The sequence below is a fragment of the Ovis aries genome, chromosome 23, assembly GCF_016772045.2.
Source record: "Ovis aries strain OAR_USU_Benz2616 breed Rambouillet chromosome 23, ARS-UI_Ramb_v3.0, whole genome shotgun sequence".
Taxonomy (NCBI): domain Eukaryota; kingdom Metazoa; phylum Chordata; class Mammalia; order Artiodactyla; family Bovidae; genus Ovis; species Ovis aries.
The window spans coordinates 40505481-40521758 of record NC_056076.1 but is presented as its reverse complement, the minus strand read 5'-3'; the positions used below and the strand labels follow the sequence as shown (position 1 = coordinate 40521758).

Sequence of the window (16278 nt, the reverse complement as noted above, 5' to 3'; positions counted from 1 at the left end):
CTTTATTGGGGGGCGTTTCTTGTAGGTGAACAAAATTATTGTAATGAGATAGAATTGGCCTTCCCAGGGAATAGTTCAGTAGATGAAAGTAAAATATTTTGGCTTATGGTGGGTTAATTTTGAGGAATTGTGTTCCTGGAATTGGTGAGGGCTAAGAGGAGAGTGAAAAATTTGGCTTTAAGCGACTGAACTGAACTGAACTGAAGATGGGGAGAGGCTTAAGACAAAAAACAGAAAACCAACAAGCCCAGAGGTCATATATAGTTGGACTCATCCAGTATGTAGCCTTTTCAGACTGGCTTCTTTCACTTAGCAATATGCATTTAAGGTTCCTGTATGTCTGTTTGTCTTTTTGTGGCATTAGAGCTCAATTTTTAAAATTATTATTACTGAATAATATTCTGTTGTATGGACATCACACTTCTTTTATCCATTCCCTGTGGAAGTTTTCAACTCCTTTGGGTAAATACCAAGGAGCATGATTGTTAGATTGTATGGTTCAGTTCAGTCGCTCAGTCATGTCAGACTTTTTGAGATCCCATGAATCACAGCACACCAGGCCTCCCTGTCCATCACCAACTCCCAGAGTTCACTCAAACTCACATCCATTGAGTTGGTGATGCCATCCAGCCATCTCATCCTCTGCCATCCCCTTCTCCTGCCCCCAACCCCTCCCAGCATCAGAGTCTTTTCCAATGAGCCAACTCTTCGCATGAGGTGGCCAAAGTACTGGAGTTTCAGCCTCAGCATCAGCCCTTCCAATGAACACCCAGGACTGGTCTCCTTTAGGATGGATTGGTTAGATCTCCTTGTAGTCCAAGGGACTCTCAAGAGTCTTCTCCAACACCACAGTTCAAAAGCATCAATCCTTCAGCGCTCAGCCTTCTGCACAGTCCAACTCTCACATCCATACATGACCACTGGAAAAACCATAGCCGTGACTAGATGGACGTTTTTTGGCAAAGTAATGTCTCTGCTTTTCAATATGCTGCCTAGGTTGGTAATAACTTTCCTTCCAAGGAGTAAGTGTCTTTTAATTTCATGGCTGCAGTCACCATCTGCAGTGATTTTGGAGCCCCAAAAAATAAAGTCTGACACTGTTTCCACTGTTTCCCCATCTATTTCCCATGAAGTGATGGGGCCAGATGCCATGATCTTAGTTTTCTGAATGTTGAGCTTTAAGCCAACCTTTTCACTCTCCTCTTTCACTTTCATCAAGAGGGTTTTTAGTTCCTCTTCACTTTCTGCCATAAGGGTGGTGTCATCTGCATATCTGAGGTTATTGATATTTCTCCTGGCAATCTTGATTCCAGTTTGTGCTTCTTCCAGCCCAGCGTTTCTCATGATGTACTCTGCATATAAGTTAAATAAGCAGGGTGACAATACACAGCCTTGACGTACTCCTTTTCCTATTTGGAACCAGTCTGTTGTTCCATGTCCAGTTCTAACTATTGCTTCCTGACCTGCATACAGATTTCTCAAGAGGCAGGTCAGGTGGTCTGTATTCCCATCTCTTTCAGAATTTTCCACAGTTTATTGTGATCTACACACTCAAAGGTTTTGGCATAGTCAATAAAGCAGAAAGAGATGTTTTTCTGGAACTCTCTTGCTTTTTCCATGATCCAGCGGATGTTGGCAATTTGATCTCTGGTTCCTCTGCCTTTTCGAAAACCAGCCTGAACATCTGGAAGTTCACGGTTCACGTATTGCTTAAGCCTAGCTTGGAGAATTTTGAGCATTACTTTACTAGCATGTGAGATGAGTGCAATTGTGCGGTAGTTTGAGCATTCTTTGGCATTGCCTTTCTTTGGGATTGGAATGAAAACTGGCCTTTTCCAGTCCTGTGGCCACTGCTGAGTTTTCCAAATTCACTGGCATATTGAGTGCAGCACTTTCACAGCATCATCTTCCAGGATTTGAAATAGCTCAACTGGAATTCCATCACCTGCACTAGCTTTGTTCGTAGTGATGCTTCCTAAGGCCCACTTGACTTCACATTCCAGGATGTCTGGCTCCAGGTGAGTGATCATACCATGGTATGGTTAGATCATATTTAATTTCATAAGAAATCACCAAACTCTCTTCTGAAGTAGCTGCAGCAGTTTGCATTTCCACTAGCTCTGAACGAGAGTTCCTGTCACTCCACAACCTCACCAGCATTTCGTGTTGTTAGTGGTCTGGATTTTAACCGTTGTGATAGGTGTGTAGTAAGTTGACTTTTTTTCTCATGTTCAGATGTGTTATCTCCAAATCAATGTATGAGAAATACGTTTAATGCTACTATTGATGAAATATATTGCAACTATGACCATTAAGAATCCTGCTGGAAAAAGACATTGAAAACAAGGAAACAGGCACTTATTAACATTATTGGGACTTCCCTAGTGGTCCTGTGGTTAAGACTTCATGCTGCCATGTAGGGGGCACAGGTTCCAGTCGTGATGTGGGAACTAGATCCTACATGGTACATAGCACACTCAAAATATATTTTAAAAATTACACTGCTAATAACAATAATAATAATACAGATTCACTTGTAAACAGTTTGAGTATATTTTGAAAGCAAATGCCACCAGCAAAACATTTACAAGATACACCTCTGATGAACACTTATGAGCAGTTGTCTTCAAAAGCAGTAAAAGACACTGGAAGTCATCATATGCAGTGCTCTGAAGAGGCACTTTGGTTTCCGAGCACTTGTTACTGATTATTGATTGAGACTTTTCAATGGCTTTGTTCCAGGTCTTCCAGGTCGCTTATGTCATCATCAAGGCAGCTAATGCCCCTCGGCCTGGAAACTGGATCTTGGAACGTTCTGTGGATGGTGTGGAGTTCAGCCCCTGGCAGTACTATGCGGTCAGTGACACAGAATGTTTGACGCATTACAACATCACTCCGAGACGGGGGCCGCCCACCTACAGGGCGGATGACGAAGTCATCTGCACCTCCTATTACTCCAGACTGGTGCCGCTTGAGCACGGAGAGGTAAGGCGCCCCCTACCGGCTGGGAGGTCTGTTTTTCCCCACCTCCCAATGACAACACAGCTGTCGTAGGAGCCAAAGTGGAGGATTCAAAATAGATCCCTCCTGGTGCAGATTACAGAGATCTTTAACTGTTGAGATGCTGGAGCTGAGGTATCATTGCCTGCTGTACTGATGCTTCATGTTGCCCCGGACACGTGTTACTTTATTGATTTCTTCTGTTCAAGAAGGTCCGTCAACTTCACTCTGCTGTGATTTAATAATTCATTAGATCCTCCCTGGAGGATCCTTCCCATGACACCAGGACAACAACATTTGTTGATAGAGCTCCCGGTTTTCTCCAGGAAGTTCTCACTCTCCCTGGGGGTGTTGTGGGTTGCATATGGTTGATGAAGTGTTCCAGTTCCGTGCTCTACATGCCCAGACTGCACACACATCATTAAATCAGAGTGTGATCAAAAATTAGCCGTGCCTTGGTAGAATGCCTTAACGAGCTAAAACCACAAAAACCCTCCAAAAAAAGTGCTTTTTCACACAGGAATTCTGCAGCAGGCCCTGCATTGTTTCAAGAGCAGAGATGAGTTGAGAGACTGGGAGTTACAAAGCTCCCAGACACCTTTTCCCACTCTCCTCAGTCAATCCTTGACATTTAGACTCTGGTTCACAGATGCCTGCGGATCCATGTTAAAATGCTCTCATCACACCAGGAGAAGTGTTCTTGTTTAAAGGTTTCCTGCAATCCCTGAGACACTAGAATGAATGACTTTAATAAACTGAACTTGGGTTGTGATCATTGCTGTTCACAAGTGTCAATGAATATTAGATTCTTATAAGAACCTAGTTATTTGGTTTTATTTTAGATAATATCTGTAAAGATTATGTCCTGAATTTGAACCATTAGAGTTATATTCTTTTTTGAATACTTAAAATGGATGTTTCTTTATTTTAATGTTTTATCTTTAGATTCACACATCGTTAATCAATGGCAGACCAAGCTCTGATGATCTTTCACCCAAGTTGCTGGATTTCACTTCTGCACGATACATCCGCCTGCGTTTACAGCGCATCCGAACCCTCAATGCCGATCTTATGACCCTCAGCCACCGGGACCCTAAAGACCTGGACCCTATTGTTACCAGACGAGTAAGTCTGGCCGGGCTCCTGACCTATGGAAAAACTTTATGTCATTTAAGGGAAATAGACATTTCTTCCCTGGTTGCCCTTTTTTCTTATTTTTGTTGACAACATTAAATACCACCTTTAAATGAGGTAGACGTTCTGATGTGGTGTCCTCAGGCCCCCTTGTCTCCAACTCATCCGATGACATCGTCTTGCACGGGGTGTAGTGGCCATTTCTTCATTCTGATCTGGCTCTACGACTGACCAAGCAAGTGAGAGTTGTTGGGTTTTGTTTTTTCTCACTTACAAGTTTAAACTTTGAGATATACGTATAGTAAATGTACAAGGTTCATAGGGACAGACGTTTTCAAACCCCTTGGATAAAGTAGGAGTGGGACGACCAAGTTACAGGATAGCTGTATGTTTAATTTTGGGGAATTTGCTGAAACATCAAAAGCAGCTGTGCCATGCTGCAGCAGTGTGTGAGAGCTGCAGGTACACCACACACGTCCACGCTGGGGTGTCAGTCACTGTCACCTCAGCCGTGCCGACGTGCATGGAAGAGCGTCTCCTTGGGGATTAATTTGTATCTCCCTGAGAATTATGTTGAGTGTGTGCTTATTTGTATCTGATCACATTTTTGTCCATCTTTAAATTGGGTTAGCTGTCTTTTTATTCCTGAATTATAAATTATATCTCTTGTGTACAAGTCCTTTGTCCTATGTGTCTCTACTGAAAACCCATTCTCCGTCCTCTGTCTCTTGCTTATCCACTTTCTTCACTATGACTTTCGATGAGTAGAAGTTTTAATTTTGATAAAATGCAATTTATTATTTTTTCCTCAATTCATCTTTCTATTTCTCTCTGAAAAATACTTGTTTACCCCAAGGTTACAAAAATATTTTCTGATGCTTTTTTGTAATAGTTTTATAGTTTTAGTTTTCACACATATTATCCATTCTTGTTCATCTTTTATCTGGTGTAATTCCCCAAAATTAAACATACAGCTATCTTGTAACTTGGTCGTCCCACTCCTACTTTATCCAAGGGGTTTGAAAACGTCTGTCCTATGAACCTTGTACATTTACTATACGTATATCTCAAAGTTTATTCTCCATGTGCACGTGCAGTTGTTCCACATGACTTGTTGAAAATATATACATTGTTTTTTTCTTTAAATTATTTTGTGGCCTGTTGAAAATTACTTGACCTTATTATTGTGGATGCATTTCTGGACACTGAACTGTTCTAATGATCTATTTGTCTATCCTTATGCCGATAAAGGTCTTTCTCCATTACTGTAGAAAGTCTTGAAGTCAGATACTGTAACAGTCCACTTCAGTTCTTTTCCAGGACTGGTTAGGCTGTTCCAAGTTCATTGTATTTCCTTATGAGTTTTAAAATCAGTTTGTAAATTTCTGCCCAAAAAGAAAGAAAGAAAGCCTGCTGAGACCTTCACTGGGAGTCCATTGATTCCATAGATCAAATAGATCAATTTAGGAGGAATTTTGGAAGACATTTTGATAGTATTGGATCATCCAGTTCACAAATGTGCCATACGTCTCCACTTTCGTCTGACTTCCTTCACTCCTCTTGGCATTGATCTGTTGTTTATCGTCCATCTTCTGTTCAGTTTATTGTTAAGTATTTCATGTTTTTGAATGTTAGTGTTAATGGCTTGCTTTCTAAAATTTGTTTTCCTTTTGTTCATTCGACTATATATATATAGAAGTGTAATTCATTTTTGTTCATCCCCATTTACAAATTCTTGTAGCTTTTGATAGATTTTCTATGTGCACAATCATTTTATCTACAAATAATGACAGTTAGTCTTACTGTGCCCTCTATTTGCCTTTGACTCCCGTTTTCTTGCATTATTGAATTGTGTGGGCGACTGAAATGTTGACTAGAAATGGTGAGAGCTGATTTTAGGAGGAACGTGCTTAACCTTCCACAGTTAGATCCAGGTTTTCCATAGACACACCTTTATTAGACTGAAGAAGCTTGCTTCTACTTCTGGTTTGCTGAGTTTTTGGAATGATGGTGTTGCCTTCTTTAAAATGTTTTTTCTGCATCTAATGAAAGGATCTTAGTTTTTCTCCTTTATTCTGTTAATATGGTGATTCACATTTATTGATTTTTACATGTTAAATTAACTCTGCACTCCTGGGATAAGGCCTACTTGGTCATGAGTTATCCTTTTTATATAGTGAAAAAGTGAAAGTCGCTCAGTCATGTATGACTCTTTGCAACTCCGTAGACTTCTCTAGTCCATGGAATTCTTTAGGCCAGAATACTGGAGTGGGTAGTTTATATAGGCTGTATTCAATTTAGGAATATTTTTAGAGTTTTCAGTAGCCTGCTGCTTCTGCTAAGTCGCTTCAGTCGTGTCCAACTCTGTGCGACCCCATAGACGGCAGCCCATGAGGCTCGCCTGTCCCTGGGATTCTCAGGCAAGAACACTGGAGTGGGCTTGCATTTCCCTCTCCAATGCATGAAAGTGAAAGTGAAAGTGAAAAGCCTAGGTTTCGAATATGGCTGCCTCAGTTTATGATGCAGCCAAGTTGGAAAATTCTTTTTCAACTCCTTTGGTTTCAATTGATGAGATAATTTGAACATTATTTACTTCAATTGAACATAAATATTTTATTTATATTTATTTGTGCATGAAATATGATTTAAAAGGTATATGTGTGTTTCTGATTACCGATAGCAACTGAGATATTTGTTTCGATGTCAACATTTTCTTTGCACTGAAATAGAAGAGGTTTTGAATTTTTTTTTAACTTTCTTTTTCCTTAGTATTATTATTCAATAAAAGACATTTCTGTTGGAGGAATGTGTATCTGTTACGGCCATGCTAGTAGCTGCCCATGGGATGAAGCCACAAAGGTGAGCAGTAGTATTTAACATTTTACTAAAACTTCAGAAGTTGTAGCTATAATGTTGGCATTGTACTTTCTATTTAAGGCAAGTGTTGAAAGTTTTAAAATCATGCCACAAAAAAGAACTTTTCAGATAATTTAACTGGTTTAATTTTTTACAGACAGTTTAATTTTGCTTTGGTTGAAGAATACATTTTAATTAAATCTTTCTAGGAATTATTTTTGTTGCAAAACAAGATATGATATTTGCCATTTTAACCTTTAACTGTAAAATAGTGTCCAATCCAGTGGCCTTTTGAATTTTAAAGCTCTTTTCTGTAAGATAGTAAGTGAAAATCATGTGCCGTTAGAAATTATGCTTATGTTTTTAAGAGTCCCTTCCTCTTTCCTTTCTGTGGTGCTAAATCAAGATAAAACAAAGTTTTCCTGTTTTAGCTTCATATTAAGTGAAGAAGAAGACATTCTCTTTTCTTCTTCTCTTAAACAACTTACATGGAATTACTTTTTATTTTTTCTAAATCTTTGTTATAATTTAACTCCTGAATAGGATTATTCTCTTATTAATGCTGAAAAATATAGAAATGAATATCAAGAAAGTTATTCAGGAACTTCTCTGGTGGTCCAGTGGGTAAGATTCTGTGCTCCCCATGTAGGGGGCCCAGGTTTGATCCCCAGTCAGGGAACTAGATACTGAATTCTACAACTAAGAACTGATGCAGCCAAAATAAATATTTTTTTCTTAAAAAAAGAAAGTTGCTCATAGGAGCTTCCAAACCTTTCAAGTCAACATATCTCTTTTGAAAAGTTTTTGTTAGGTAAACCATGTTAGTTTGTTTTATTTCTTCTCATTTCTGCATGTAACCAGGTTCTGTGTTCATTTTTATCTTTAAAAATGAAATACCAATTTGCTTATATCATATATCCTCAACTGCAAACCCTTGCTATGGATTTGACTGTGATGAATTTTTCTTGAAATAAACTTAAGAAAAGCATGCAGGTCAATTTTCAGATGCAGTTTTATGTTCCTTATCGTCTAGAAATTCCAGTGTCAGTGTGAACATAACACGTGTGGGGACAGATGCAATCGATGCTGCCCTGGGTACCACCAGCAGCCTTGGAGACCTGGCACTGTTTCTTCCGGGAACACGTGTGAAGGTGAGGCCGCTCAGAGGTGCAAGGATGTGAAGTCTTTCCCCTTCGTCTCCTTCAGTTTACAGTGACTTCATATTTATAGTGTGTAATGGTTTGGAAAAGACCCCGATGCAGGAGGAGAAGAGGGCGACAGAGGATGAGATAGTTGAATTGTATCACCGACTCAATGGACATGAACAAACCCAGGGAGATGGTGAAGGACAGGGCAGCCTGACATGCTGCAGTCTGGAGGTTTGCAAAGAGTCAGACACGACTTAGCAACCAAACAACAATAAAATGGTTTTCTTAGATACTCAAGTAATTCCCAAAGCTGCAGACTACTGTCATAAGACATGAAGGATTGGGACCTGATATATCATTATGATTTACTGTTTATTTGATTTCCCTTACCATGTATTCATTTATTCTGTATTAAGTTGGATTTAGATTTTAAATAGACAATATATTCAAAAGGTTCCAATATTTACAATATATTAAAGCATATTTATATATTTCTGTCTCTACCCTTCTCACTTTTAATGGCAACCCACTCCAGTGTTTTTGCCTGGAGAATCCCAGGGACGGTGGAGCCTGATGGGCTGCCGTCTATGGGGTCGCGCAGAGTCAAACTCGACTGAAGCGACTTAGCAGCAGCAACAGGAATAATTTAGAAGGCAGTGGCACCCCATTCCAGTACTCTTGCCTGGAAAATCCCATGGACGGAGGAGCCTGGTGGGCTGTAGTCCATGGGGTCGCTAAGAGTCTGACATGACTGAGCGACTTCACTTTCACTTTTCACTTTCATGCATTGGAGAAGGAAATGGCAACCCATTCCAGTGTTTTTGCCTGGAGAATCCCAGGGGCGGGGGAGCCTGGTGGCTGCCGTCTATGGGGTCGCACAGAGTCGGACACGACTGAAGCGACTTAGTGGTAGGTTCTTCCTGAAATGTTTATGCAAGTAAAGCATGTTAACACCTTACACAATTTGTGCATAGAATCTAATGTAATGTGCATGTCGATCTGTGCATTGCTTTTATATTTAACAATATTATCTTAAAGAAAATCTTTCCATATTAACGGTATAAAATGCTGCTTTAAAAATAGTTGTACTGGGGAAATTTCCCTGCTGTTCCAGTAGCAAAGACTCTGCATTCCCAATTCAGGGGACTCAGGTTCGATCCCTGATCAGGGAAATAGATCCCACATGCTGCAACGAAGACCTGGTGCAGCCAAATTAAATAATTAATTTTTAAAAATAGTTGCATTGAACTCCATTATATAGATGTAAACATTATCAAAACATATACCTACCTATAGTATTTTGTTTGTTATCAGAGATGGTTAGATAGCATCACCCACTCAATGGACCATTGGAGCAAACTCCAGGAGATAGTGAAGGACAGAGGAACCTGGCATGCTGCAGTCCATGGGGGTCACAATGAGTCATACACAACTTAGCGACTGAACAACAACAGCAAGTCTTCTGTTAACACAGGCAGTGGTACAGTGATTCACCTTCGTCACGGACAAGTGAGCGGGTGCTTCTGCAGAATGTGATCCCAGGGAAGAGGTTGATGGATCCAGTGGGTGTGCAAACTCAATTCAGATAGCTATTCCCCAGTGCCTCCAAAAGGTGGCCCATGTCCTGCTAAAATGACTTACTCTATAGTTTTAATTTATAGCCAGGCTTCCCTGGTAGCTCAGCTGGTAAAAAATCCGCCTGCAACGCAAGAGACCCTGGTTCGATTCCTAGGTCGGGAAGATTCACTGGAGAAGGGACAGGCTACTCACCGCAGTATTCTTGGGCTTCCCTCGTGGCTCAGCTGGTAAAGAATCCACCTGCAATGCAGGAGACCTGGGTTTGATCCCTGGGTGGGGAAAATCCCCTGGAGAAGGGAGAGGCTGCCCACTCCAGTATTCTGGCCTGGAGAATTCCATGGACTGTATAATCCATAGGGTCACAAAGAGTCAAACACAGCTGAGCAACTTTCACTTTCTTCAAAACTGATTTAGGGAGGGAACGCTTGTGTTTATCTAGACTACGATGTCTGTATTAACTGAGATGTGAAAATATTCTCCTAGAATGCAATTGCCACAATAAAGCCAAAGACTGTTACTATGATGAAGATGTGGCCAATCAGAGGAGAAGCCTGAATATTGCTGGTCAGTTCAGAGGAGGAGGGGTTTGCGTCGGCTGCCTGCAGAACACCATGGGTGTCAACTGTGAAACCTGTGTGGATGGATTTTACAGACCCCATGGGGTAAGAGTGCCTTGGCCGTTGCCCAGCTTTGTGGTGGGAAAGAGCCTCAGACCACCACACACAACCACAGCACTGCAGACATTTCCTTCTGTAACGTTTGTCTGTATTCTTTGACTGAAGATTTATTAGGGAGTGTTTTATAATCCAAGCAATTGAAGGCATGCCAAGGTGAAAAAGAAACCATTTGTTTTCGATGAACTTAAAACTGGATTGGGGAGACAGATGTGCCCAACAGTTAACTATCAAATCAATCACTAATTAAAGGGCTGAAACAGAGTCACAGGCAACCAGCTATGAAGATAACGAAGGTTTTGAGTCCTGACCATTTCCCACTTATTTTGTTTTCTGGTTCAGAATCCCTTTATTGGAATGCTAGTAAGGGGTATGTGCATGTAATTATAAGGATTCCGGTTCTTAGGGCCTTTCTTAGACTTTGACTCATGATTTTTCTTCTGTCCTTCAACTGGCAGTTGCCCTGGGAATACCTGCCACTTAACCTTTGTTTTTTAGCTTGTAGTGTTCTTCAGTATAGATATCCTGCTCTATTGTCCTCTTTTTTGGCTCAGAGTAGGATGTTTGGTCACTGCTACTTAATTTGAATTCAGAGCCCCCGGCTGCATCCTGTCAGAGTTTTGTGATACTCAGTGTTCACGAGGAGGGTCAGCCAAAAACTGAAGCAGCTGTCTCCTGCTCAAAGGAAGTGCTTACTTCTCACTTGACATGTAACTGACATGGGAATCCCGTGGTAGCTGGGTTATAGGAGATGCTTCTAAATAACTCCGGGTCACAGCAGAGCTAGGGGGCCTGAGAGCTGTGATAATGGGAAAGGAGGACACTTTGCTAATGATGCCAGTGGCTGTCACCATCAAAAGGATGTTTGGTATTTTCTGGCTTGACCTGCACACCCTGGGTACACAAAATCATGGTGATAGTCACATCTGGGATGAAAAGTTAACACTTTGTCATTGATGTTCTTGTCAGTGTTAATGCTAAGATTGCTATTATTTCTAGCAAGATAATCTAGGACAACCTCTGCCTTTCAGGTGTCTCCTTATGAGGACAACCCTTGTCGCCCCTGTGACTGTGACCCTCTGGGGTCCCTCAGTTCTGTCTGTGTTAAGGATGACCTTCACTCTGACTTACACAGAGGTACTTGATCATTTCTCTGCTCGTAATCGATGCGTGTGTATGTGTAAGATTTGCACCTAGCAAGACTGTTACCATTGTGTAATAATTTGGTGATGATTCTCTATTGATGTTTTGCTTGTCAAATATTTATGAAGCACCTACTACTATGTGCCAGGCGGTTTTTTAGGACCTGGGAACATATATATATAGTTGAACAGATGACCAAGGTCTCTGCTCACAGGCAGACAATAAATGAACACGTCCATGAATAATACAAAGCCAAGTCTTGGTGCCCTGGGCATAATGCAAAATTACCAATCGTGATGGATTTGAGGAAGGGTGGGGTGGAGATGGTGATGTCAAGGTGACGAAATGACATTTGAGAGGTTAATTGAGCTTTTGATGAAAGAAGAAATGAGGCTCTGTTTCAAGTCATATGTGGAACAGTAAATATCAATCACTGCATTTAGCTCTCAGAAGACAGGCAGAGGCTTAAGCATACATCCTCCTACAATGCAAGCAAATCCTCTAGGTAACCGTGTAAATGTCAATGTTCTTTCCATTTCCAAAACTGGCAAATGGACGTGCAAATGCCAGAGTCCCCTGAATAGGTTGTATCTGCTCAGAGACCCGTGTGACCTCCTCCAGTGCTCAGTCGCTGGCAGTGGAAGTGGATATTGATCACCTGAGAAGGATGTGCTCACTGTGGGCCTGCTGGTTGGGGGGGTGGTGAATTACAGGAACTAGTGATTCATATCTGCAACCAACGATAAGATGATGCTGATGATGACAGTTACCTTTGATTGGGTTCACTAAAAAATATACATGATTTTAATTTTGAATCATAGCAAGTAAAAGTTATTTTGCCCACTCCACAGGCAAGGAAACTGTAGCTCAGAGCACTTGAGAAAGTTGGCCAAGAGTCTGCAACTTTCGAGGCTGGCATTAAAGCAAAAGACAGTGCTCATCACGCTCCACCGCTGGCTTCTGTGCTTTTTTTGAAAAAGAATTTTCTTATATAATTGACTAGCATACAGTATACCCATTTAAAGTACAGTTTCAGGATATTCATGGGTACAGCCATCACCACAATCCAGTGTTGGAATATTTCCATCACCCTGTAAAGAAGCCCCCCTACCTATTGTCAGTTTCACTGCCTGTTTCCCTTCACCCCTCTCCTGCCCCTGCCCCAGCTCTAGGCAACCACTGAGCTACTTTCTTTCTAGAGATTTGCTTATTCTGGCCATTTCATAGAAATAAAAGCTTAGAATATGTGGTCTTTAGTGACTGGCTTCTTTCACCGATCATACTATTTTCAAGTTTCATCCCTGTTGTAGCAGGTGGCAGCATTTCCTTCCTTTTTCTTGCTGTATAATACTCCATTGTATGTGTGTTTAAGTTGTTCATTCATCAGTAGATGAATATTTGAGTTGTTTTGACTTTTTGGCTGTTGTGAACAATGCTGCTACAAGCTTTTGTGTAAAAGTTTTGGGGAAGACATATGTTTCCATTTTTCTTGGCTAGATACTTCAGAGTGGCATCTCTAGATCTTATGGCTACTCTCTGCTCAGCCTTTCAAGGAGGAATGAAATGATTTTCAAAAGCTACTGCATCATTTTACAGTTAACATGTGTCTTCCATCTTTCTTTAAACCAGGGGTGCTTGTTAACTATGTTCTATGGGCCATATCTGGCACCACTGTCTTTTTAAATAAAGTTTTATTGGAACAACGCTGTTTCCATCTGTTTATGTAATCTGTGGCTGCCTTCAAGCCATATGGGCTGAGTTGAATAGTTGCAGCAGAGACTGGCCAAAAAGCCTACAGTTTGTACTCTCTGGCCTTTTACAGAAATAGTTGGCTGACCCCTGCTTTAAACCCCTTTTACTTTCCTGTTGGATCATTTTGCCACTTTTCTTTGCAGGGAAGTGGCCAGGTCAGTGTCCGTGCAAGGAAGGTTATGCGGGAGAAAAATGTGATCGCTGCCAATTTGGCTATAAGGGTTACCCGGAGTGTGTGTCCTGTGACTGCAACCCAGCTGGCAGCGTGAATGAGGAACCCTGCTCTGAGTCTTGTCTCTGTAAGGTACGTATGACAGAAAATAATCTTGAGCATTCATTTACAAGATGAATAAAGTCCTCTTCAGATTTTAAAATGCTTGAAAGTTTGGAAAACGTAGAAGATTTAAGACAAAACTATACGAAAAAGCCATTTCAATATAACAACCAAGCTCTAGATCCTTAGCTTCAGTCTTGAGGACAAAATCAGATGATAATATTCCGGACTATCTGGAAATTGTGACATCATGAGGTTTTGATTTGTCTTTTTGTTTACCTGTGTCTCGATCGCCAGACATGTTTCCTGCTAATGTCATGTTTGTTATTGTTGTCCAGTTGTTCAATTGTGTTCGACTCTTTGTGACCCCATGTGGCACATCAGGCTTCCCTGTCCTCCACTATCTCCCGGAGTTTGCCCGAATCCATGTCTGTTGACTCAGTGATGCTACCTAACCAGCTCATCCTCTGCTACTGTCTTCTCCTTTTGCCTTCAGCCTTACCCAGCATCAGGGTCTCTTCCAATGAGATGGCTCTTCGTATTAGGTGGCCAAAGTATGGGAGCTTCAGCTTTAGCATTAGCCCTTCCAATGAACATTCAGAGTTGATTTCCTTTAGGATTGACTTGTTTGATCTCCTTGCTGTCCAAGGGACTCTCCAGCACCATGTGTCATGTTTGTGTCATTTTATTCTGTCCATTATTGGTTTCAAAAGCTAACTTTTTGCTTCACTTGCAGGAAAATGTTGAGGGGAGTCACTGTGATCGCTGCAAGCCAGGATTCTATAACTTGGAGGAAAGGAACCCCCAGGGCTGCTCCGAGTGCTTCTGCTTTGGTGTCTCTGACGTTTGTGAAAGCCTCTCCTGGCCCGTCAGTCAGGTGGGGGCACCTTCCGAAAGCTGGGAGGTGGGAGTGTGGCGGGTGGCATGGAGATTACAAGGACAGGCAGGGTGTCCTAGCTGTTTGGGAAACAGAGTCTGAGGGGTTGGTTTCTATAGGGACAGCATGCTGGCTCAAGCTTAGGGCTCTTCCCTGACCTCCCTTCTCCTTCCTTGCTAGTGCCTGGGGAGGGGGGATTCTGATCAATACTTGAGAAGGGCGAAGTGTTCCTGAGGGTGGTCTGTCTTCTCTACATAGGTGACAGATTAGGAGGATAGTATCTGGAGGTTTTATACAGGTTGTGGCATTGGCTAAGAAGTGGGGGACAGCAATGAAGAAGTCAGCATTAGCCAGAGATGCTTTATTCAGTGCATTTATTGAGTTCTTTGCTGTTCTTTTAATCTGAGATATATATCCATGGGCTGTACAGTTTTGCTCATCTCTTTGCTTCTAATTGACCTGGGTTTGGGGGACGTGTGACTCATTCTTAGGTTTTCTGGGTCCTTTGATGAGTAGAAGCCATGGTGTGTGAACTCCATCCTGGTTGAGCTCTCTGGGTCTGCCCCTTCGTTGTGAAGATGCTAGCACTGGGCTGAGGGAAACCCTAAGGGATCCACAGATCTGAAATTCTTGGATCTTTTTTGAAGGTGAAAGATATGTCCGGGTGGCTGGTCACCGACTTGGTCAGTTCCAACCAGATCCGGTCCCAGCAGGATGCACTGGGTGGACGTCACCAGATCAGCATCAACAACTCGGCGGTGGAGCAGACGCTGACCTCCCAGTACTACTGGGCGGCCCCGGAAGCCTACTTGGGAAACAAGGTATTTGTGGTGATGGTGTCTGGGGCAGGGATCTCGAGCACATTCGCGCAGAACTTTGGTTGGCCTTTCACACAGTCTCATTGTTCTCTCGGGCATTTGGCAGAATATCACATAGTGTTTTCTCCCATCTGACTCCCACTGTCTTTTTATCCCTGCTTGACTTGACTACATCGTTAAAATACAAACTTGTGTCCTTCCTGGCACCATGGTAAGCCCCGGGTAGGTAGGGGAAGCCTGTCCCCTTCTCCCATACAGACTTTCTGCCTTGCTCTGGGTTCCTGGGTCACCCAGGCCTTTGTGAAGGTCCCTTGCATCCCTGTTCTGTGGAGTCAGCCGTGTACCAGTTTTGTGCTCAGTCCTGTCTGCTTCTTTGCATTGTAGCCTGCTAGGCTCCTCTGTCCATGGGGTTTCCCAGGCAAGAATACCAAAGTGGGTTGCCATTTCCTTCTCCAGAGGATCTTCCCGACCTGCGTCGGGATTGAGCCTGTGTCTCCTGCATCTCCTGCTTTGGCAAGCGGGTTCTTTAGTACTGGGCCATCTGGGAAGCCCATACCTGTCTCACCGGGTATATAGAACACTCCTAGAAAGGGTGTGCAGGGGACCCCCTGCTTCTTTCTCATGATTGTTGCTCACGTGAAGTTCATGTTTAAGAACAGATAGGATCCTTTCCATTGTAAGAAAATGCTCAAAGGAGATTCTACAAAGTGGGAAGTTGGTTGATATGATTTAGCTTCTCCCTTCTGTGACATGGTCCCATCCCTCCTCACCAACCATGCACCTTCTCCAGATTCTGATCTGAAAATATATTCAGTGGAATATTCCTCAATGGCTCTGGCTCCCTGCTTGCCTTAGCCTCGCCTGTGGTTTAAGTCGTAGTGTAGGTCTTATACCATAGTCCATTTCTAGTTAATTTGATGGTTACATTTTAAATTTTATAGCTGTTTTGTGTATAATTGGTGCTTTTTTTTTTAATGATTGCTTTTCCTCACTAAATTACAACCTTAGAAGTCACTTTCTGTTT

General features: G+C 42.1%; 1 protein-coding gene across 2 annotated transcripts in view; it reads left to right on the top strand.

Annotated features, from left to right (window-relative positions):
* LAMA1 (laminin subunit alpha 1) overlaps window positions 1-16278 on the top strand; it is a 124279-nt gene that overhangs the window by 38586 nt on the left and 69415 nt on the right. For both annotated transcript variants that reach the window (XM_042239145.2, XM_027961074.3), the window contains exons 4-12: window positions 2743-2985; window positions 3946-4125; window positions 6904-6993; window positions 8024-8141; window positions 10200-10378; window positions 11422-11527; window positions 13429-13589; window positions 14296-14436; window positions 15084-15257. In XM_042239145.2, coding sequence (XP_042095079.1) covers window positions 2743-2985; window positions 3946-4125; window positions 6904-6993; window positions 8024-8141; window positions 10200-10378; window positions 11422-11527; window positions 13429-13589; window positions 14296-14436; window positions 15084-15257 — 1392 coding nt within the window. The remainder of the gene's footprint in view (window positions 1-2742; window positions 2986-3945; window positions 4126-6903; window positions 6994-8023; window positions 8142-10199; window positions 10379-11421; window positions 11528-13428; window positions 13590-14295; window positions 14437-15083; window positions 15258-16278) is intronic.